The sequence below is a fragment of the Lutjanus erythropterus genome, chromosome 19 (assembly GCF_056507025.1).
Source record: "Lutjanus erythropterus isolate fLutEry1 chromosome 19, fLutEry1.hap2, whole genome shotgun sequence".
Lineage (NCBI taxonomy): Eukaryota > Metazoa > Chordata > Actinopteri > Lutjaniformes > Lutjanidae > Lutjanus > Lutjanus erythropterus.
The window spans coordinates 21888514-21912585 of record NC_139335.1 but is presented as its reverse complement, the minus strand read 5'-3'; the positions used below and the strand labels follow the sequence as shown (position 1 = coordinate 21912585).

The 24072-nt window shown below is 41.7% G+C and overlaps 2 protein-coding genes across 6 annotated transcripts in view; one reads left to right on the top strand and one right to left on the bottom strand.

Annotated features, from left to right (window-relative positions):
- The first annotated feature begins 4088 nt into the window (after nt 1–4088).
- Nucleotides 4089–8365, top strand: LOC146309790 (retinoic acid-induced protein 3). Its single transcript, XM_084745243.1, has 3 exons — nt 4089–5326; nt 7224–7279; nt 7469–8365. The coding sequence occupies exons 1-3, from the start codon at nt 4207–4209 to the stop codon at nt 7556–7558; spliced, it is 1266 nt and encodes a 421-aa protein (XP_084601369.1). The 5' UTR covers nt 4089–4206; the 3' UTR covers nt 7559–8365.
- A 2675-nt stretch (nt 8366–11040) lies between these two features.
- The window catches only part of LOC146309789 (RNA binding protein fox-1 homolog 2-like), a 51018-nt gene continuing 37986 nt past the window's right edge, over nt 11041–24072 (bottom strand). For 2 of the 5 annotated variants that reach the window (XM_084745258.1, XM_084745260.1), the window contains 7 exons: nt 22042–22129; nt 19956–20012; nt 19465–19612; nt 18330–18372; nt 15329–15426; nt 13760–13835; nt 11041–13180 (listed from right to left, as the gene is read on the bottom strand). In XM_084745258.1, the coding sequence (XP_084601384.1) occupies nt 13136–13180; nt 13760–13835; nt 15329–15426; nt 18330–18372; nt 19465–19612; nt 19956–20012; nt 22042–22129 (555 nt within the window). In that variant the 3' untranslated portion in view covers nt 11041–13135. Of the gene's footprint in view, nt 13181–13759; nt 13836–15328; nt 15427–17806; nt 17850–18329; nt 18373–19464; nt 19613–19955; nt 20013–22041; nt 22130–24072 lie in introns of those variants that run through there. The other 3 variants (XM_084745259.1, XR_014772503.1, XR_014772504.1) reach the window with 3 other exon arrangements.

Below are 24072 nucleotides of genomic sequence, written 5' to 3'. Positions count from 1 at the left end.
CTCATGTTGTCCGTCTCCTTTTTCTTTAACACTTAGAAAAATAAAAAACACAACAAAAAAAGCCTGTTAGACTTGAAATTCATCAAGCCAAACAAAGGGAAGCAAAAAACAATCATGATTTGATATCCCTAACAAGGACCTTGGATGAGAAACAAAATGACTCCGACATTTTCCAGCAGTCTTCTAACTCAAATTGATGACATCTCCATCTGTGTCTTAACTGTAATGATAATGTCTGAGTACATCTAATAATAATAATTACCACTCATTTTAAGGCTTCCTGAAATCAACACACTCCCACATTCTCTTTGTTGGAGATGGAAAATAAATCATTGTGTTTGCTTTTGCAAATCACATACAAGTCACATAGCAAGTAACTGTTCTTTCTCCTTTTCTCTCTCAAGTGTGAGATCAAGCTCACAAATCAACGTGCATTAAAGTCAGTCCCTTACTTTTTTCAAACAATAAGGCCTAGGGCTTATTATGCCATCGTTCTCTGTTGAGAATAAATTCCATTCTAGACATTAAATACAGTATTATAATCCTTTTAAACCGATGAATATACCTTATATACTACATATTAACAACAATCTACAACTACACCAGCTGTTCAGTGAGGCTGTAGTTAGAAACAGCCATGCTTTGAGCTAAATGCTAACCAGCATGCTAACATGTTCACAGTTTCGATGCTTACATGTTGATGTTTAGCCGATGTTATACCTGCTAAACATCAACAGAATGATGGACATCATGGCTGCACATCCCACAGCACTGTAGAAAAAACGAAGCCAAAATATCCCAAATACAGGCACTGCCATCTTGCAGTGGTAGCATCATTTAAAAAACTTGACATCAGTGTCTCTTTCCAGAAATCATGACTTATTTCTGGTTGGAGCTCAGCTGAGGAGGACGTGATTTATGTTAAATCCAGCACTGTTACAAGCACAAGCCTCTCATCCATGAGTAGATGCACGCCTCCTTCTGCGCAGTCATATAGTTGGCAGGCATAATTCGGTAGCAAGAAAACAATTCCAACATGAAACTCCTCACAACAAGGTCTGTGGATTATCTTGAGTAACCAGGCCAACATTTCTGGAAAGAGATACATATTTTTTTGCCAGCACCACAAGCCGAGGGCCATTTAGTCCCTTTATATTCGAGAGAAGGCAGATCACTATGGCTGATATCTCTAAAACTCTGCAGCTCACACTACAACTATTTAGATTGATAGAACTTAACTGTCACTGGCTTCTGTCAACATCTATCATTACCTTTTCCCAGACATTCAGGTTGCTGCGGGTTCTCTTTCCAAATAATGATGTGCTATCAGTGTTGAGTGACTGAGTATCAGTACACAAATGGTTTCATTAACATTACAGCCCAACCTAATGTCAGTGACAGGGCATGATGTCATGTTATAATTCCTCTGGTAATAAAAATAACACATCTGGGAGACTTTAGGTTTTAGTGACTTTGATATATTCAGTAGATAAACGTGAATGTTATCCTATATACATAATAGGTGCACACATTCTGCTCCTGTTTGGATGATCAAAGATAAACGTCTGTCCCTATGTTTTACACTACCAGAGTGAATTTAAAGTTGAAGAGTGACTTTAGATTCACCTGAACACACCCTGTAAACTCTGCACTTGTACAGACATGAGTTGAGGCGTTACGTATGGGCTTGTAAAAGACAACAGTCAAAAGCAACTCTCCAACTCATGACGCAACTCCCCCTGCAGCTAACTCACTGATTCCAAATGTTGTTGCTGTGATTTACCGGTAACTAAGGTGACGGTTGGTCCTGTTCTCTATCCCGGTGTGACTGGGATGAGTCAGTTGGACTCTCACCTGAGCATCTGTTCAACAATGTGCGTCTCACCCCTTCTGAGTTTGTCTTTCACATGATAGAACCTCTCCTGCCTGTTCCTGATTCACCAAATAAAGCACATTATCTACAAAGGACATGCAAATTCATATGGGAAATGGATTCATAAAGAGGGAGGAGTGAACTCTCCCTCCCTGTGTGTGTGTATTTGTGTGTGTACCATCACCTCCAGGTGTGTGAGCCCCACCTATAGTCTGTGGGAGGGACCCAGAGAGGAAGGCAGACAGGAGTGGACTGAAAGGAAAGTATGAGTAGGGGTGCAGGTTATTTGATGTAAGGTGAAAACAATCCTCTCTCCCAGTGGTTTCAGACTGCAGCGACTCCACTTCCCACTTTCCGTCATCCTGTGCTCTTCCTGCCAGAAATATGGGCGCATCATCAGGATAAGAGGTGCACGGCTTCACACTGAACGGCTGCCAAAGCTTCAAATATCCAAATCTTTATTGCAGTCAAACTTCAAATCAAGACTTTTGGAGTGGGATCTAGAATCAGGGAGGTGTTTAGACACATCCTGAAGGAAAAAAAAAAGGTAAGTTCCTCTGTTTTTACAAAGGTTTGGTCCAGCTTTGGAGACGGCGTCTTATCGTGAGATGCAGCTTTAACATAGCTATTTTTTTGTATGATATACTCAGTAGCATTTCTGGAATTATGTGAACTCTGTGTCATTAGTTTTGCCAGCCATGCTGTTATATCATAACCTTCGAAAAAAATCTTTTCCCCCACTGCGTGATCTGATCGATTATACAAACGAGGGCCAGTGTCAGGGCAAAGTTGAGGGCCTGGGTCATATTTATCTGGTGATAAGCCCACTAAAGGTCATATTTGAATCTCTGATGGCCAGACAAAGGCTCTGTTATAGGCTTAAGGAAGTGACAGCTATCAGGACTGAATATCTCTCACTGTCTGTCCCTCACCTCCAGTCTGTCTCCTCGTCTGTCTGTGGCAGGTCTATGAGCTGATGCAGCAGAATAGTTACATTTTCATGTGTCTGCCCCAGCCTCACCTTCATGTTGCAGTTGTTTTCTCCTCCACTCTCAGCTCTAGCGAACACACTCCCCTGCCTTGTTCTGGCATGTTTATGCGCTCGCTCCTCCTGCTCTCTTCACTCACGTTGTCAAACCACTCTCCCCTTTTCCTTTTCCACGCTGTGACCTCTGTCTTATCCTGTCTTCCATTTCATCCTGCTTGTTCTGCACTGCCACTCAGTACACTGTTAAAGGGACAGTTCACCCCAAAAGCAAAATACACAACATACATATTTTTCCTATTACCTGTAGAGCTGTGTATCCATCTAGATAGTTTTAGTGTGAATTGCTGATCCATAACCAAGTCATTACCCACAATTAAATTTAAGTCAAATCCACACAGACCCAAAACCATGAATATAAACCCTATAACCTGAACCGCACCATCATAAAACAATTACCTACTTGTGATGTCCATTGTGATGTCTAGCCTAGCTTGCGGCTATTCAAGGCTAATTTATACAAACGATTCCTCCAAAATGTCACACTCTGTCCGATGTATTGTCCACAATTTGGTATTGTCCAATGGCTATTTTTGTCATCCATTTTAGCCACCAGCGAGCCTACATCGTTGTCAGATCAGATAGTGATGTCCATTTGTTTGGTAAGATGTAGGGGGCTGATATCACTGTATAAGCGGATATAAATGCTAAAAATACTGCACAACCATTTTCATTTCTGATTTCTCCAGGGAAAAAAACATATTATTGTAAGTGTTCTATATTTGTTCTCAGTTGCTGCCCACTTGCAATTATTTCATTTTTACCTATGCCTGCAGCCACATTTTTATAGAAATATATTTTTACCTGTTACCCAACATTTTTGTGGGTCACCTGGCAGGTACCCAACCCAATGCAGGACTCTATTTGGCAGGTGCAGTTTGGTAGAAAACAAGGTCTGTGGAGTGACCCGGTCTTAATTTCTGGGAAGAGACATTGCTGCTGGGTTTTGTTCTTTTTCGCCACTTTGAGCACCACCAGCTGAGTCCCACCTAGTTCCTTTATATTTTCGAGAAGGCAGACATCTCTACAGTTGATATCTCCAAAAGTTAGCGACTCACACCAAAACTGTCTAGATGGATATAGGCACGACAGGCTGGGGGGAAAATATGAATATGAAATCCACATTTAGGGAAACTTGTATTTCTCTGTGATGTTGTTACCTCAAACATAAATGTTAAGTATTTTGAGCTGACGTGTACTTTTTGTTTCAGGAAAAAAAAAAGACCTTCTGTATCAAAGGACACTTAAAAGGAAAGACTGAATCCCCACGTGGATTACAAAAGAAAATATGGCCTTTTTATCCGAGAAGCACAAATCTCTGTTCCCCCTCCTCCTCCTCTTTTACGTCCCTCTCACCTGCCTGTGCCAGTCAACCAACAGCAGTTCAGTCAATACCACAACAGCCTCCCCTCCTTCCTCAAATGTTACTTCCCTGAAGGGCGTGCCAGGCTGCGGCAAAGGACTGCACCCCATCTATAGGTACCTCTGTGACCGCCGGGCAGCTTGGGGTATTGTTCTGGAGACCCTAGCCTCTGCAGGCTTCCTCTTCAGCATGGGCCTCCTCTTTGGCCTGCTGCTCTGGTCGCTGTGGATCTGTGTTTCAACGAGGCAACAGCGCACCAGCATTGGAGGCACAGTGGCCTGTATGTCCATGTTCTTGTTGGCCACAGCCGGGATCTTCGCCATCACCTTCTCATTCATCATCCGCCTCACCTCTCAGACCTGCCCCACCAGACTCTTCCTCTTTGGCGTGCTCTTCTCCCTGGCCTTCTCCTGCCTGCTGGCTCGCTGCCTCGCTCTGCTGGGCTTTGCTGCTGCCCGGGGCTGGGGGGAGCCCGCTGTGGCCCTGGGGCTCTTCACCGTGCAGGTTATCATCTCTACCCAGTGGCTGATCCTTGTGCTGGTCCGGGACAAGAACCCTTGCGAGTACAGCCAGGAGGAATTTGTCATGCTGCAGATCTACGTGCTGTGCCTCCTGGCCATCAGCTTGATCCTTTCCCTGCACTTCATGTGTCGCTCCTGCTTCACATACAGCTACAGCTACTCAGGGCCCGCCCACCAGCAGAGTAGGATTCAGGCCACACTGCTCTGCCTCACGCTGCTGCTGTCCGCTGCCATCTGGGTGGTGTGGATTGCCATGCTCACCAGGGGAAACCCTGAGGTGGGTAGAAGGCCGCGATGGGATGACCCGGTGCTTAGCATTGCCTTGGTGGCAAATGGCTGGGTGCTGCTGATGGGGCACGGGTTGTCTCAGGTTGCCTTTCTCTGCAGGGGGGAGGCCAAGTCCAAGGATATCCCTCTGAGCTTTGCAGGCTGGACCAGCCCCAGTGCTGATATCCCTGGACTGAACAGCCCCAAGGAAGGCAAAGAAAACGGAAGCTTTGAGAATGAGGGTGAAAACAGGAGAGGTGAGAAGCTGTCATCATTAACCAAACTGAGTGCTAATTGAAAGGCTGTTAATTATGTGTAGAGGCTAAGATAGACAGGGACAAGGGCTGCAACTCACAAGTATATTCCATATTTATTCATCTGATGATTATTTCTTTGAAGAGTCTAGTGTTTTGGTCCATAAAATAGTTTGGAAAATAAGAAAAAATCCCCATCACAATTTCATAGTCAAGGGAGACATTTTCACATGACTTGTTTTGACAAATATCCAATTTACTATCATAAAGGACAAAGAAAACAAGAACCAGTAAATCTTTTGAGAAGTTATAACTAGTGAGTTTTGGCCCCCTTTTTTTCCTTAAAATGACTGTAAGCTAGGGTAAACAAATCTGGAGAAAGATTGTTGATTGTTGAGTCTCATTCCTACGTTGACAAATACTGACATTTTGGGAATGAGACTCAATAATCAACTATCTTACAGGCACATGATTGGCCAAAGTCTCCCAACACGGACTAGATTTTCTAAAGCCTGGAAACAACCAAGAGGAGGAACCGCACGAATTACATCATACTTAAGGATTATTATGGAACCTTTGCCACAAAAGCTCTACCCCGGCTTTAAAGGATTAAATAGTCAAAATAGTTGCACATGAACTTTCTTTCATGAATCTGATTGGCACCTGATGGAAGAACTATTTAAAGTCACCTGATTATATATCAGTTGTGAATACTGCCACAAAGATGGCTCTATCCAAATGGCTGCATTTGTTGGTTATAAAAGTGGTCTGGAAGCCACCATGCACAGCATGAACTAACCAATGATCATATCACCTCTACACAAACTACACTGGTCAAAATAATATATAATAGTCAAAAGTTAAAAGGCAAGCTATAAAGACAAATAATAATAAGAAGACGCTAATTGGAAATAAAGTAATTGATACACAAGGTGAATTAAAACCTGATAGGATCTTGTAGCAGAGTGAAACAAAACAACGGACACTGTGGAAGCTATTAACAACTAGAGGAGCTCAAATCTTCACCAACCTGCCCAAAACAATGTTTAGATAAAATCCAATTACATTTTTTTTCCTCAATAATTGTAACAACTACATTTATTTTGTTTCACTGCTAGTAGGAAAGCCTTGTTTAAGCCTAGCAGCTGTTGATGACTTGCAGCCCCTACTGGCTGGTTAAGAGGAGAGGAGCGATTGGCATAGGTTATAGATAGGTTTTATATTTTTTTTTTCACGTTTTTTCAAAAATTGTGAATCACCTTAACCACAACAGGTCCTTGAGCATACAGTCATAAATTGCACAAAAAGGTGCAGGTTGATGAGCCGGGTAGTATGTGAGGTTAACTGCAGACAAGCATTAGCCCCATTTGTCATGCAAACATGCAACCGCTCAAATGATCATGCATATAATAAGTATAGCACTAGAGAAAAGTAATAAAGTTAGCAAAATTACTGTAATGTCAGTTGCACATCAGTATCTATCTAAAGTTTGCTAACAGTGGCCATAAGCTTGTGGTCATATCAGACTAGCCGCAAAACCTGAGTGTATTAAACTGAACGCTGGTGTGTTTTACTCCCCATGACTTCCAAATTTTCATTAGTGAAGGGAAACATGTTACTTCTACTAAATAAAATCTTACTTTTAAGGCTTTTTTGTCCACCTCCTGTACAAACAGCACTGCAGCTAAAGTGTATAAATCCTTTCCAACTCTGGCCAACAGTTCCAGATTTACTGAATGTCATTCTCTCTGCTGAAATAAAACTACAAGCCAAAACGAATATGGAGCTGGTGTCCAAAATTACAGAATGACTTCCACTATCAGTCAGCTCAGCTCTCACTGTGATGAACAGTGCATAATGAAGCGATAATTAGCTAACTGTATCATGTGTCTCCCTTCAGGCAGGAGAACTGAGCCATCGCTGCGATCACCCTACGAGTCTGAATTCTCCATGACAGTGAGTAATAAACCATTAGGATTAACAATCTGATTCCATATACTCTGCAATTAAGCACCGTGACCTTTCACTACTGCTGGCACTTACAGTGAAGTCATATTGTAAGGTTAATGACAGCACAGTTGATCATGGGGATTAAGCGCACTGACATGAGAAATGTGTGATCTTATGTTTCTGTTTGTGTTTCAGGAAATCGACACCGACAAAGATTTCACCATTCCTCGTCCTCAGACCACCAACTACGGGGAGCCTTACGATGAATATTATGGACAGGATTAAAATAACACATACTGATGTCTTACACACACACACACACACACACACATATATATATATAAAAAAAACTGAGGGTGACCCAACTGCACTAATCTGTCCTTGGCACAAAAATATGTTTTTCTGTGTTTCATTTTCTTGTGCAAATGTAAATATATTCATTAAGTGTTATAAGAAATGTTATTTCAAAAAATGTCAAATCCTCCATCCTAAAAAGAAGAAAGAAAAAAAGGAGTCAGCAGTATGACTCATCTGCTTAAGTTTGATCATCAAGGCTGGATGGGTGCAGATAGTCCAGCTTTGTTCTGGCGGGAAATCCACATCACAAATGCTGAGTGGAAGTGAGTCTCTACAGTGTTGTGTGTGTGAGTGTGTGCACATTGTGTGCTGCTCTGAGATGGTATATAATAGCCCTGAGGTGATAGAGGAGGCGTGAAACTGTCACTCTGAAGGTGCCAAACTGCTGAGCAGAGCAGAGGCATCTGTGAGTGGTAGAGAGGAGGGATGAAAGGAGAAGGAACGAGGGGAGGAAGAGAGATTAGATGAGATGAGACGAGACGAGACAGGAGGAGGATAGGACAGGAGACCTGTCAGTGCTGTGGGAGGCTCGTGCCATCACTGATTAACATCTTCATATTCAAAGTTACATTACAGTTCTGTTGGTGCTGCTGCACCAAAAACAAGGGACGTGTTCTGTGTAGGTAGACAGATACAAGGTAAACACGATCACCTCTTTCCAGCAATACATATTTTAATGATTTTCTACTCATGCTTGTGGCAAGTGTTCAATCAATAAACGGTTTATCCATAAAAGCTGGATTTGTTTGTCATATTCTCAAGGCTATACCTTTGCATCTCCCACTCACAATTGGCACAGATGGCACACCAAAGGCCAATTACTCTCTCAACCAGATTCAGAGCTACGCCTTTTGGGCACCTGATGCAAACTGGAGGCTCAACCACACACAGGGAGCATGGGCTGCAGTACCACGATTTAACCACCAGGGGGCAATGTTTAGACAGTGCAAGTGAGACTTGTCTGCCCAGGTTGGATGAGACAAAACCAGTCAGAAGTTAGTGACTAACACACTGAAGAAAAGATGACTGTTTCAGCAGCAGTAACAGTGGAATTCCCATATGATCCATCTTGCCTATGATATTACAGCAGTCATTTTATCATTTACATACAGAGAATGTGTAACTGTTTAAATCAAACAACGGGGATCTGTACTTTACAGTAGATTCAGTTTGTGGTGGCCTGCAGTGACTCTGCTACGCACAAAGGTCAATTCCTCACTTCAATAGATGCAATCTTCACACATCCCCCCCCCCCTCTAATCAGGCGGCCTTCAATCTATTCTTCCAATTAGCCCGACTTCAATTACTCAGAGAGAGCATGCCATCAAATTGGCAATTGGCCTCTTGTGCATTAGAGCAATTAGCAGGGATATGAGGTTTCCCGCCACATCCAACCCATTTACGGCCATTAACTCCAGATGCAATTAAAGATTGTTCCAGATTGTTCCCCCTTGGCAGCAATGAGAAAGTTGGAGGTGGTGGAAGAAGAGCTTTTCACGCAGTAGATTTGGTCAATGCAGCCTAGCCAAGCGACATTAATAGTGTGCAATTGTTGCCTGCATCAGTCATCCGACTCACGCTGGTTTATTGAGAAGGAAAACTTTCTGCAGTCTGGAGAGGTGACTCTCGGTTGGCTTGCAATCCAAACGTTGCAACTGTTAGTTGTTTAATCAAATAGTTCTCTTTTATCTCCTTTTGGTGCAGGGTTTTATACTATTTAAACGCAGTCTCTCCTGATTGAATGAGCTCATTCCAGCCAGACTGGAAAGAAAATGATAAGCTTTAGACAATCAAGGGAAGGAAATACTGTAATGGTTAGCAGCTCCAAAATCAAGAATCATATCTAGGAGTGTGCTCTATCACCCCTTGATAACCATGACGTATGAGTGCTTTGACGTACATTGTCAAATAAGCATTCAAAGACCAGAATAAAAACCAAACAGTTTATTTATTATATACATTCAATAATAATGAAGAGAATAAACAGAAGGCAGACACAAGGATGGCAAAATAAAACATTGTGAGAAAATACATGTCACTTATTGAAAAAAAAAATCACTTGGATAAATGAGCTTTTCAGAGCATGTGACAAAAAAAATCCACATGCAATTCAAACTCATTCATCAAATCCCTGTACAAAGAAAAAACTCCCACTGGGTTGACGTGAGCACAGTGCAGGGAGTTGGGGTCAGCGGCTGAGGGTAACTCTTGCTTCTCCTCTCTGTGTGACAACTCTGCAGCCTTCCACACAAGATTTACTCCAATTAGGAGAGACAGAAACGGGCAAAAGCAAACCTACAGGAGTCGCCACAGCTGCACCGCGGTCACTGCTCGATAACAATTACAACACCTCGACGCAAGCTTCTGCCAAGTGGATGAATGAGGTTGAAGTGTTGCTAAATGAGCATCTCATGTGGGCAGGTTCATAATAATACTCTGTGTCAGCCCTGAAGCCGGCAACTGCTGCCAGATCACCAGACGAATCATCATTGGGTGGGCCAATGTTGTGTTTTTTTCAGTTTTACTGTCATTATATAAGCAACCACAGGGGTCCAGACATACCAAATTAAACTTTATACATCTGATATGACTGGTGATTACCACGACAACCACAGAGGCACAGAGCAGAGACAACCCAGATTATTCAAGCGGACCCAAATCGGCTTCCATAAAGCGACTGTGGGCCCCCTCCCCACCCAGACTCCTCGACACTTCTGTCTCCTTGCATCACATAACGTCCGAGTCCTTTCCTCCTCCTGCTATGTAAACACCCCATCCTCCTCCTCCTCCTCCCAATATTCCTCCTCCAGCACTATGATTTGAATTCATGCACAAATGAAAAGATTCTGACCGACACCCTTCCTCTCACACAAAAGCATGCATAGCAACACTTCTGATAATACTTGTAAGGAATAATAAGACAAAAAAAAGAGGTAATGCGCGTCAAAAATACTCATTGGACCTACTGCACACAGTTTTCACAATCATACAAAACAACATTACCCCGCCTCACGATGTCCGCTCCACCCTGAGCGCACTGTACCCCCTAAAAAAAAAAAAAAAAGACAGCAGGGGACGTTGTTATCCTGTCAGCTAATGATTAATGGCTCAGCTTCTCACCTTCACCATCACTGCCACATTTTCCCTGGACTGACCACCCACACATTGTTTCATTGTTCAAAAGAGATGGCCACTGCTGGGCCACAGGGCCCTTTCGACATTGTGTGGACGTTTCCCTCCATTTACTTTGCCTGTAATTTGGCCCTACTGGCAAAATGCAATTCAAAAAATATCCTCTCTGCCTTTCTGCATATCCCTCATGACTCCATCTGCTCGGATTTCCCTTGTCTGCAGCAAACACCTCTGCATCGACAGCATGCTTACGTATTAACAAAAAAAAGGCCAACAAATTAGTGTGTGGACTGAATTTAATTTAACAGGGTTGTTTTGTCTGCTGCAACCTTTTAAATGTGTGTTCTCTGTCTTTTTGTAGATGCTGCTTCAATGACATTTCCCAGGGTGCTGTTTCATAAAACTGTAATGAAAAATACAGCTTCAACCCACCACATACAAAAAAAAACATAACAAAGCAAAGACAAAAAAAAATTTCAACCACAAAAATAAGAAATACATCAGGACCAAAAATGTGCTGTCTTAAGAAAATCTTTGGAACCAAAAAGGCAAATAATAGCATTAACATAGTGAGAGTATATGGAGATATGATACATACAGGACAAAGACGTGGTCTATAAACTGTCTGGCTGGCTCTTTTTATGATGCCTTCAGACAGACTGGTAAAGAGATCTTTAAAACTGAACAATCCCAGAGAGCAAGATGAAGGATTTAAAATGACAAAAAAGATGCAAACAGACAGTGTATGTGGTGTCACATTAAAAACCATGAATATAAATAGAAAACGGATCAGTTCTCATTACTTCCAAGACTCCATTACATGATTGCAATCTCTTTGTTTCACTGTATCCTAATCTGGGCTGTTCTGTTGGGATCTACTGTTCTGCTCAGCTGAGATCAGATACTGCTTCCATGCACAGAGCTGGAGCACAGAGCAGCCCTGCCTGAAGCCTGCAGGCATTAATATCTCAATTGGCCAGGAGGGATTCCCATTTGGTTGACGGGCAGATGATTAGTTTCCCATGTGGGCATTCCCGCTTTTTTTTTTTTCCGCTAAATCTGGTTAGTTTGTGTTTGATGGGTCCTTTGTCCATCTGACCTGTTCCTTCACTACATCACCGCTACAGCTGGAATGTCTGACGCTTTAGGAGACAGAAAGAGAAGCAAAAAGAAGCAAGTCCTTTTTTGGAAGAAGCACTATGTGCAGATCAAGGATGAGCCTTAGAGGGGAGGTGCGCCGAGTTCTCTAAATGGACATGCGTACAGGGTCAGTCTTAGTGTTACAGTTATAAATGGAGTATGTGCAGACCAGCAATAAGGACCAGTGAATGGCTCTGTCGCTGAAAATAATGGACAGGTTCAACGCATCCACGTTAGGTGTAAGGACATTTCTATGCAGCTTCTTATCAATGGCAGCAAAACAAAACAGACAAGAGAAAAACTGAGGTAATGCAGAAAAAAAACAAAGTCACTTGAGTTTTTTTTTCCTTGTCATTTTCACGCTTTTTTTAAAATCCTTTTTTTAAACATTGGTTTTGTTTTGTTTTTTTTGTGTTTCCTTTTTCACTTGGGGGAAGTTGTAAAATGTTGGAAAATGACCAAAAGAGACTTTTTCCCATGCTGTGTTTATAGTTTGTTGTTGCCAGGACAACAGTGGTTGCAGTCAGTTAGATGCTCCCAGGTTCCCCGCGGCTGAGTGTTCGGTAGTCCAGCTTTATAAAATAACAAGAATAATTCCTACATCTTCTGTACTGAACAGTCCACATTTGAGTTATTACACCATGATGCTAAACCAGAAGGACAACTCTGCTGTAATGTAGTGTTTAAAAACATAAGTACCTTTTTTTTTTTTTTTTAGAAATGCTGTGCTGTGGCATCATTCTGTGCAGGCCAACACTAAAGGAAAACGTAGAAGAAACTGTATACTTGGTGTTGCATGTGCAAGTGTATGTATATAGGAAGGTCTGATTAGGTCTTTTAGGGCAGTGGATATAATGTAGGAAAAAAGGTTTGTAGTGTGCAGGATCACACAGGAACAGCAGTCTCTCTCCTTCCAGGTCCCGTAGTGTTTTTAAAAACCGTCCCAAATTGTGCCCCCAGTGTAGCAGGCTCCAGCTTTATAAGTGGGAGACACTCGTGGCAGTTTTGTCATTGTTTCCATGTCAGCGACAGACAGAAGAGTACAGAAACAGAGTTCGAGTTGATGATGTGGCAAAATGACCTCTTGCCACAAAGAAAAAGAAAAGAAAAACAAAACACATGAGTTGTCACTATAGTCCGCCTGCAGAAAAATGGAGGGGAGCTGCTGCCAAACAAAGAGCTTGGAAAAGGGTTTTGGAGCGATGTGAAATTCCTTGGGTGTGATTTGTGGTTTTAGTAAGGAGCAAACCTACTGTATCCTGCCCGGTATAAACTGGCCTGAAAGAGACAGAAGTGAAAACATGAAGACACGCAGCTATAATATCCACAAATGATACTGCAAACTCTTCAGTCATTCACTTTTTTATAGAGATAAAGATAAAGATATAAGAGATAAGATTCAGTGAGTGCATTGTCCTACTGAGGATCCATAAGAAAAAAGTCCCATGGCGGATCCAACCATGAGCTGAAAGGGATAGTTTGGCTTATTTGAAGTGAAGTTGTATGAGGCACTTATCCAGTTATAGTAATACCTACAGTAGAGGCAAAGAGTAGAGAGGAGTACCAGCATGGAAACTAAGCAATGTACTGCTGTGGACAGGGTCAGCAGCAACATGTATTTTAGGGGGTGTGCCGACCATCATCTACTGTAGGTAATACACTGACTATGTAAGTCCCTCATACAACTATAATCTGAACTAACTCTTTAACATGAGCAGACACCGTCCATCTACTTTGTATTCCATTGCCTTCTCAATAAACAGACTACTGAGCATCTTAAAATTTCCCCCTTTAAGAAAGACAACTAATGGATGTTCCATGCTGGTTGTTTTGTAAAGCTTGTGTCAGTGTTCTCACCATGGCTCCCACTCCGTAGGCAGCAGCAGCTGGAGCTAAAGCGTGGTAGGGATCTGTAGTGTACACCCGGCCATAACTAGCAAAGTAAACGCAACATGCAAGAAATTATTCATTTGAGTTTTAGAAAAGGACAAAATGATCAGTGGTGTCCTGAGGAGTTTCTAACTGCTAACAGTGGTCTTCTTCAAAAGAAGAGAGAGAAGAGGAAGATTGCTGGCAATCATGTGTTGATGTAAAAAAAATAACAAAACAATACAGGATACAAATATTCAACACATTTGTTAGAACTGATATACTGTTTGGAAATTATACTCATATTTTTCTCTACATCCAGCCCGCTGTCCAGACTAGAGCAGTGTTTTCTCGCCCAAAAACAGGCCTTTTCAGTAACAGCTTCAGGGGTGTTTAAATCTTAAAACACTGGCTTGGTGCATCAGTGTGAATGGGGAAAAACAAGCTCTTGCGAAATGATGATGTAAACTGCCCAGTGATAGTCTGCGTCTGTGTGGTGGTAACGTTAATGCCCCCTGGTGCACACTAGAGGATTTTCACATCTTAACAGATTTTAAAGACATGGGAGACAAAACAATAGATTAATAAGAATATGCGCACCCATATTTTCTGTTTATAGTCAGTTATTTCAGAATGATGACTGAAGTTATGGCTGAGACGACAGAATCATCATGGTGAGCACAGGTTTAGAAATCTGCTCGATATCCCATTGCTTATCCTTTGACAATACAGGATTTCAATTCGTAAATATCCATCATGTTTAATAATAATATCGAACATATAAATATCAAACCTGTTTGATAATTCTGATTTGAAAATGGGGGGACTCCCACCCAGTCTGCAATATTAAGATTAAGTCGGTAAAATCCTCATAATACAGGCTCATTTAAGGCAGATCATCTGTTGAGATCAAACCCAAAATCGTCCCAGTTATTCTCTAGTGTGGCGCCAGTTTAAGACAGACTTTCTGTCGCCCCAAACTTTCTCTATGATCAGTAAAACACAGTTGTAATCACCTGTGTTTATGTTAATTTGGCAGATGATGTCGTGACCATAAAATACTGATTTGGCCATCTTACATACAACTGGCACAAAATGCTGCTCCAGAAGACACATTTAAAGAAGACACTGTTTTTCAATTAACTGTGAGACTTGACATGGTTTCATATATTCAGTTCATTAAGAACGCGTATTAATCATTTAATAACATCAATTTGTCTCCCTGACCACGTTGCCATTCAGGTACACTCTACAGTGCATCTAATCTTCTCCTAAGATACAAGATAACATTATCATCATTTAAGCTTGCTGGCTTTCACTATTATCTTATCCATCCATTAGTGCTGCATTATTGAACATAAATGTCCTTATTCATCCTGGGGCCTTGAATTCCTCTTTAGATTATCGTCAGCCGACTGCCTCATATCTCTACTGAAACTGACTTCTGACAAAACACTCCATCTTAACAGTCTGCATCTCAGCACTTCTGTTGTACAGTCAGGTGTGTGTGCGTGTGTGTGGGTCTGTTTGCTAATGTGTGTCCTGAGCTGGCCTCACCTGTCACTGTAGGCGGCAGCTGCGGCGGTTGCTCCAGTTACGGCCGCGGGCTGGGCGTACCGATAGGCAGCGGCGGCAGCAGCAGCAGGATAGCCTCCCTAGAGAGACACACACACACACACAACAGAACTAACTCACATGACCCTGGGGAAGAGGACACTTGGGCAAAAGTGTGTAAATGACTGGGGGAGGTGAGGGGACATATAGAGATGGAATATACTGACATTTAATTCTAAGAAATATATATATATATGCAGATTTATGACTAACTTAGTATATTTGTTGGTCATATCTGATGTTTACTGTACGTTTTACTTCAGCAATTATTTGATGCACAATTCCAATGTAGAAAATATAGCATACAGAATATTAATTTTAGAAATATTTTGGATTTCCATTTTCAATAAAAATAGCCACTTTCTAACATTTGAAATAACTTTTCCATACATATACTGTATGTATCACACCTGTTTATCATATATACACACACACATTCACAAGTGAAATACAGTAACTATCAGTATATTACATTTCTGTATGGGGAAAGGAGGAGGTGGTGTGGTGTTGGACAGGAGTGCTTTATCAGTGAGACAGAGAAAGGAAATTGGACTGTCGAGGTTCAGTTAGACTGTATTATTACCACTACGGGAGGGGGTAAAAACCAGGGGTAGACAAAATGTTCACAGAGTTGAGGCTGTATAGAAACCTCATTGTCTGGTGAGGACAGAGGATTCAAGTAATGAACAGATAAGACAAGAGATCGCCTACAGTCTGAGGACACTGAAGGTTATAGAGTCAGAAGTTCTAGTGGAGACATATTGATGACAAAAACTGCATTGGTTATTATTATTATTTGTGTTCTTTCACATGGATTCAAGAGACAGAACAAAAGAGAGGAAGATGAGGAAAAAAAGTCGCACACACAAACACACCCACACAAGCCTATACTGACTAAAAAAAATCATCTCCTCGCACTGAGACTGCATGCATGACCCAAATTAAAGTTCAACACAACACCACTGCATTTGGACCTGATCAGAACAGAGCACAGCAAAGCACAACAGAAACACTCCCCGGCATTCTCCGAGACGCCTGCAGGACACTGAGCAGAGGCGGAGGGGTGAAAAAACGGGGGGGCAGGGTTATCAAGGGGATAGAGCAAGGCCTTCTGGGTGAGTGGAGGGAACAGAGCAGTAATACAGTATGTCTGCATGCAGCAGCTGATCAGCACATGCTTCGATAATCATCCTGGGAGGGGTCAGGGTGGTTAATTCAGGAAGAGACCATGTTCTCCGTTTCAACTTGAGGGACATCCCAGGCTAACAGTGACTGGAACCTCGCTACAAAGTGGTAGCCTCCAATGATGAAAGAAACCTTTATTTTAGTAGTGTTTCCCTTAGAAATGTTTCAGGCCTGGTGGTATGCACCAACAACAAAAAAAGAAAACCACAGACAAAGAGCAAAGAATGGCAAACCAACATAGTCGGCTTCAATCAGATGGTGCAGCAGGTGGTCTGCAGTTTATATTGTTCACTCGGTATTTACAAGACTTCAAACAAAGTAACCACATGGAAAAGATGACTTCATAAGCTGCATTTATTGCATAAAAATAAGCTGTGTGACCTATGACCTTTGCAAAACAGCACATCATGAACACAGTGTGCATGAAACACAAATTACTGAATTCTGTGTTATTTTAGACATTTAAAGCCACTACAAGGGGTTTTAAACTGGTTATGAAACAGTCTCAATTTAATACAGATGCCTCCATATGATTTACATAAGCTAACAGGACTATCAGTGAGAAGATCATCTATTTCTGTAGTTATTATTGTAGTTATATAGTTATTCTTAATGCCTGCCACCATGTCAGACTCTGAGAGAAATCAGGTGAAGTGAACCTGAGCTTTTATTCAGATAATTTTTAATTTTGATGTTATATTTTGTGGTAATTGTGGTGGTGGTAGATTTTTTTTTGGCCTGGTGGGCATTGCCATTGATCTGGTGGCCCACCAGCCCTGCACAATTTTAGGGGAAACACTAGTTTAGAATAGAAATTCATTGTTGCATCCAATTTGAAAATATGTGCTGATAATTTGTATTTTCTTTGTGTTTTTTGAAGAAAAGAGAACAAAATAAGGATGGTTGTCTTTTTTTTTTCTTAACAGAAACTAGCCGAGCAGACAAAAGAGACCAGGTTCTCTTTTGAACAAACTTGTAGGACAAAAAATATACACTCAGTACAATTTAGTAGTTTAGTAAACAAACAATCAAAGCCCTTTCCCACAATCGAAAAAAGTGCACATTTCAGTGAGTTAGTAGAAAAATAAAGACAAATTCAAAGCAGTGGTGATTTTTTTTTTCAAACAACTAAAAGAAAACATGTTCCAGCTCAGATCAGAAGATGATTCATAAGATCAGAGGAGGTAGTACAGTAAAACAATGCACACTGTGGGTTTGGTGTTGAGTTGACCCTACCTGAGGCAATCTGGGACTAAGGACTGAGTCCTGAAACACTAGTCTATAGAGAGAACAGAAACAACCGTTGTCAACCTGGATACACACACGCGCGCACACACTCTTGTTCATATGTGCACACACTCGTACACTGACGCACGCTACCGCATCCGCCCACAGAGCAGCCTTTATAGTGGTGTCATTATGATTTAGCAGCTCTTGATTTGATTTGTACACCAATACAAACAATTTTGATCCAAGATGTGTTCAAATTGTATAATAAGGGCCATTTTTTATACGACATCCTGAGGCAAAAAGCTGCTCTTATCAAAAAGAATCTTGTGTTCATTTGTTATAAGTGGTGCATTGTGTTTCTTAATGGTTCTTTACTGTGGGTTCATTCACCTTTATGCAGGCAGCTCTGTGCAGCGCATGACTTGGACGCAAACATGCAGAATCACCCGCAAAGGAAAAAAGAACAGGAGAAAGCCGTGAGGGGAGGAACAGAGAGGGTGTGTCGGGTGCGGGAGGCGAGTTTACTTACATACAAGTCTGCGGCTCCGTAAAACCCATCCTGATACACCACACTGAGAGAAGAAGAACGCGGGAGGGGGGCAAGAGGAGGAGGGTGTAGTGGAGGAGGGTGCAAACGGAGTGGTGTACAGTCCCAAAACCAGAGTGGATGAATGTCACAACACAGCAAAATACAAAAGAGGGAAGACAGAGAGGGAAAGAAGGAGAGAGAGAGAGAAAGAAAAAGTAGTTATTTCACACCCATGCAGCATGCAGAGGAAATACAACTTCCATTTAAGCTCCACAACTAAAACCAAAAACATTAAACAATAGACTCTTGAGACTAATAGATAAAGTTCATTGAACTGAAATGAGACCATAAACTGCTATTGTTCCCCAGCTACAAGAAAACCAAGCCAGTAAAGGTTACTTTGAGTAGATGGTTTTATGAGGAGAAGTATAGCTTTGCAGTGGAGCAGATATGGAGTGGGTATTTCCTGCAGCCCCAAATTTCATCTTGTTTAGCTTCAATTGAACGTCATCACAGTAAGCAGCCGCAGGGCCATTAACCAATCAATTCTGCTTTGATCTGAGTATCATAGCAGTCACAACCCCATTAGCCAATCAACACAGCACAGCAACGACATGCACAGTAACACATACTGAGGGGACATAAAACACATCGCAGTAAACGTGAATAATTTGTAGCAAATCTGTGTGCAGGGTGACTGCTTCTGCATAATGACTGAATGGGAGTGTGTGTGTGTTTATTCAAATCTGCTGATGGTGGTATCTGTGTGTTTATTCAAATGAACCTTCAATGGTGCAATCCCATCAGTGCGTCATACTCGGCTGAATAGCTTGTGAACTGACTGACAATGTGCCAGTTGGACTGCTGGAGAGAGTGAAGTGTGAATAATGTTTGAGCATGAGGAGCGTATGAGCACAGCTGTGTTAAACAGAGACCTGGTCAAATAGAATTTGGAAAATGATTCAGAAAATGGCATTCATGAGGTGCTCCTCAATAGGTTTACTTTGCACTGAATAAAACAACTGATCTTGATCTTTCTGTGTATCTGAAATGTGTTGTATAAAACACAGAGCAGATCAGCTACAAAGCATGTGAAGTCAACAGCTCTTGTTTATAAGCAGCGTGTCTTTCTCACCCAGGGTAGGCAGGGATGGCAGGCTGCGGCACAGCAGCACGCACTGCGCTGTAGACGGGCCGGCCTCGGCCCCTGAGGTGGGCACCACGAAACGCTGCTGCTGCTGTTGTGGCGGCTGCTGCTGCAGAAGGGTAGGGAAACCCTGGGACTGAAGGAGGAGGAGGAGGAAGAGGAGAAAGGAGAGAAAGACAAGGAGACAACATAGGATTTAGCAAGGAAAGATAACGACGCAAGCATGAGAAAGACAATGTGAATAGAGAAAATAGGAGGGAAGGACCAGGATGAATTAAAGAGAAAGGAAAGAGCAAAGAGAGGAGGGGAATAATCCAACTATAGCCTTAAGGGCTTGATATTAATAAAAGTGTCAGTGAGGAGAAATGCTAGGCAAGCAGTGCATTAATATAAATTAAAGATTGGAAGGTGACTAAAATTTAAAGTAGGCTGTTGAGACAGATGTAAGCGTATGTAAAGGAGCTAGAGAGTGGCCTTACCTGCGTAGAGCTCTGGTCCGTACACGGCCCCCACCATAGGACTTAATTTCCAGCCCGCTGATATTCACACAGAGAGGAAGGGGCAATTCATTAATATTTACATAAGGATTCTATATGGCTGCTGCACTTGAACGTACATAATGTTTTTATATACAAACACTTTATACAAACATTTCACACAGTGATTCATCTTAAATGCTGGCATTTATGGTTCAGGAAGTACTTAAAGAGCGGTTTTATCAATTAAAATGTGTTGAGATGACAAATAAGGAGAAATGAGACATTAGTGAAGCATCGCAGAGCAGCGTTCCTTTAAAAACTGAATGCACTGGTTGCTACTGTTGAGGCTGTCCAACAGAGTGCTACCTTACTACCCTTTGACTGACTCAAAACTACACTGGAAAAATAACGGAAACAAACAGTAAATGCTGCTGAGCTCTTGTTATGTTCATCTGCTGAAGGTGCTACACTATGGGCCTTTTCCACTGGTGCCACTGTGAGGTGAAGAAGCACAGACACTGGATTCAGCTCAAGTAAGACCATGAATAGTAGGGATGCAGGCAAACAGAGCAGGTCAGTGATGGGGACGCTTTATTTGAACAACACCAGCACTACAGTTTATAAACAGTGCTACACTACAATGTTGTTATAAGCAAGATAGTAAAACGCAGTAGTAATGATAATCGGTGTTTCCCTTATATGCACCTAGCAGCAGCATTGTGCCTCTGCAGAAATATGACCACTGCTGCTGAATTTTGGGTGCTAGCCCATACGCTGACACCTGTCACTTATCTCTCCTCTGCTCTGTGAACATAATTTCGGTAAATAACAAAAATAAATTTTGAGGGGTTCTCTTGAGTGACGTTTTGGCTTGAGAGCTGGCTCTGGTTTGTTGTTTTTGTGCAGCCTTGGTGGACTCACTGCCATTAGAAGCACTAAGAGGAGTCAGAGGAACCTGATTTTTTTTTTCACATTTTACCTGACTCATGTACTACTGTCAGAACACAGCGACAGTTTAGGCAAATATGACAAAAAGGTTTTTATAATAATTACCAACTGTAGCTGTAAAGTAACATATATGATTTCATCATTGAAATTGTCATTATATTTAAGCAAATGAAAACTTTAGACAATAGTGCTTCATGGTTGTATACCTTCGCCAAACAAGTTTGATTGCAGTTTACATCCATGTCTGTTCCAACTCATATCATGTATGTAGTGAAGACTTTGAAGGAATTTCATAAAAGGTAGTAAGCGTATTTCGTCATGTATGTCATAATTATATTGACATGTATGATTCCAGTGAGAAACATGCTGTTTTCACTTAAGAGACTATTCTTACAGGAGTACAGAGGACTGACAGAGAGCTGAAGATTATGATGTTACAGTGAAGTTGATCTTTGACCTTTTGAATATAAAATGTCATCACTTCATCATTTAATCCTATTTGATATCTCTGTGTAATTTTGTCATAATTAGCCTATAAAATCTTGAGTTATGGCCAAAAACATGTTCTGAGAGGTCAGAGTAACCTTGACCTTTGACTTCCAAATTCTAATCAGTTTGAACTTGAGTCCCAGTGAAGCTTGACGATTTTCCCTCAAGGTGTTCTTGAGATATTGTGTTCACAAGAATGTGGCAGACACATACAGATGAATGAACAACCTGAAAACATAATGCCTCAGGTCAGAGGCATTAAAAGGGTCAGTTAAGAATTAATAAAAGGAAGTATGAATGACGGCTAGCTAGCTGCTAGCTAACACCCAGTGGATGTAAATGATCATCCAGTGAGTCTTTATGATGTCCCTTCCAAAAAATAATAATTCCTTCTCTTGTGCACTCTGTTGACTTTATCTGAAGAATGTGAGCTCAGTTTTAAAATCAGCTGACATCATGGCTGGTAGGTGGTAACAAAAATAAACTGCATGGAATCGGTTTGCCGTTGGCCTTACATAATATGGTCTACAGGGAGGAAGTGCTGTGGCTGTATCGTGTAGCTCACCCTGCCTACGTCTGTGTACCTATGCTGTTTGGCTCATTAGTCGGACCACGCTTCATTATTAGTGTGTGTTGGTGTGGCGGTTACCGTAGGGCAGTGTGCTGAGAGCCTCTCCGTTAGGGTAGGGGCTGACCATTTTCTTGTTAGTCATCACCCTGGCGGTGGCGTTATTCACCTAGGGACGGAGGAGCCGACAGTCAAAGACACAGATACAACAACTCAACACTGGAAACTAAAGTACAGCACAGACTCAAACACAGAGTACTAAAGGCTGATATACTGTCTATGGCTTTGTTTTGTGCTTTTCACTTTCAACATGTCTGCTGTCATGTGCTATATTATGCTTGCCTCTGTCTTTTGTACATCTCAAAGCATCGCTGTGGTCGACAGTGTTAATATCTGTGTACAGTTACTGGATCATTAAAATGAGTACTAGTGTTACTACATTATCAGTCTGTTACATAACCTGAAAATACAAACTTGACACCAGGCTTAAAGTTGCTTGTCCAGAAACGACATGGATGTGACAATGCAGCAACATCTTCCCAGGGGGTTATTTTCTGGTAAAGAATTCAGTCTCTTTCTGTTGGTTTTGCGTGCAAAACTCTGCACTCACTTTTATAATAAAGCTATTTCTGCTGAATGAAAAAAAGATAAATGTCATCAAATCAATTGTCCAAAATGTAAACCCCTGTACTTATGACATGGCTGCAGTGATTTATGTTTGTATGTAAAAGCAGATTGTTAAGGGGATTTTTAGTCACCATGCAATTAAAAGCAAGTTGCTCAGTAGAGACTTGGAGATTCATTGCGGAGAGATTTAAGGGCTGCCATGGGTGACATTGGTTACATTGCTGCTATGGCTATAAATAAAGGGGGTGGGGACACAGCAATGAGACGGAGCTGTACATTTTTTTGGCATGCGCAGGTGAAAGTACTGTGGATTTTTTTTTTGGTGTGTGCACATGTTCTGTGCATGCTGGCCGACATTTCTAACGCTTAGGTTTTCAATCCAAGATGGCTGATAATCTCCTCTCTGAGCTTCAAAGGCTAACACTGCGGTCCCTTGATCTATCCTCATCTTCCTTTGATGGGCTTTAAGAGAAGGAGATTGTGGCTCTCTGTAATAACCCATACTGTCTGAGTGTTGCTGCTGAAGCTCTGCATCTGACTGGTGGTGTAAAGATTAATGACCTTTTGGCTTGATGAGGGGGAGTGTGTGTGTGTGTGTGTGTGTGTGTGTGTGTGTGAGAGAGAGAGACAAAGACGGAGAGATGGGAGAATGAGAGTGCTTGCGTGCGCATACACGCTTGCATGCCCATTTAGAAGACCATTAAGGCCTAGACTTCCACTCGCATTGCCTCTCTCAGTGAGTCATGTTCTTTATCTGCCGAGCTTCATTCAAATGGAAATGAGGTTTACCTCATTTTTCCCTCATTGCAAATGACAAGGTCAGTGGCAAATGATTCAATTAGCCTAGCCTAGCTAGCTAACTGGCGCAACTGTCCGCAGGTGTCTGAGCTGAGACATTTTGAGTTAATGAATCAAATTAATGACAACATTTTTTGCATCAGAGTGAAGTTTTGTCTGGATTTGTAGTTGTAGAAGTTATATAATGATAATAAGAGTTTAGCCCAATGCTGTGTGTGTGCAATATATGTATATACCTGTGTTTGTGTCATGTGCAATCAATGAAAACACATGCAAATCATCAGAATATGGAAGGCAAATTTCAAGGTGTTAATGATTAATAACATTCAGCCTTTTTCATCCCACTTTTGCCCTCCCTGAACAACAAACCCGGACCAAATGAAGTCACATTTCCATATGAAACCAAACTTGTGGGGTTTACATACCTAAAACGAAATATTCAAAAAATAATAATAATACAAGGGAGAGAAAGAGGGGGTGCAAAAACATTTGTTTGACAAAATTAATAATCATATAACACAGAAATTACACGCAGCCAAATATGGGCGCATCACATGACCAAGAGTGAGTAACAAACCAAAAAAAGTAAAAAATTCAGCCAATCAGCAAGCGTCGGATGCAGCATAGAGACCAATCAAAACAATCGCAGCACTCCCACATCAAACACATACGAGACAAAGATGGGAC

Excerpts from the sequence above, each read along its gene's own strand:
- LOC146309790 (XM_084745243.1), top strand. The coding sequence starts at position 4,207 with ATGGCCTTTTTATCCGAGAAGCACAAATCTCTGTTCCCCCTCCTCCTC. Across the intron at positions 5,327-7,223 it reads TGAGGGTGAAAACAGGAGAG|GCAGGAGAACTGAGCCATCG; the intron begins GTGAGAAGCTGT and ends GTCTCCCTTCAG. Across the intron at positions 7,280-7,468 it reads AGTCTGAATTCTCCATGACA|GAAATCGACACCGACAAAGA; the intron begins GTGAGTAATAAA and ends TTTGTGTTTCAG.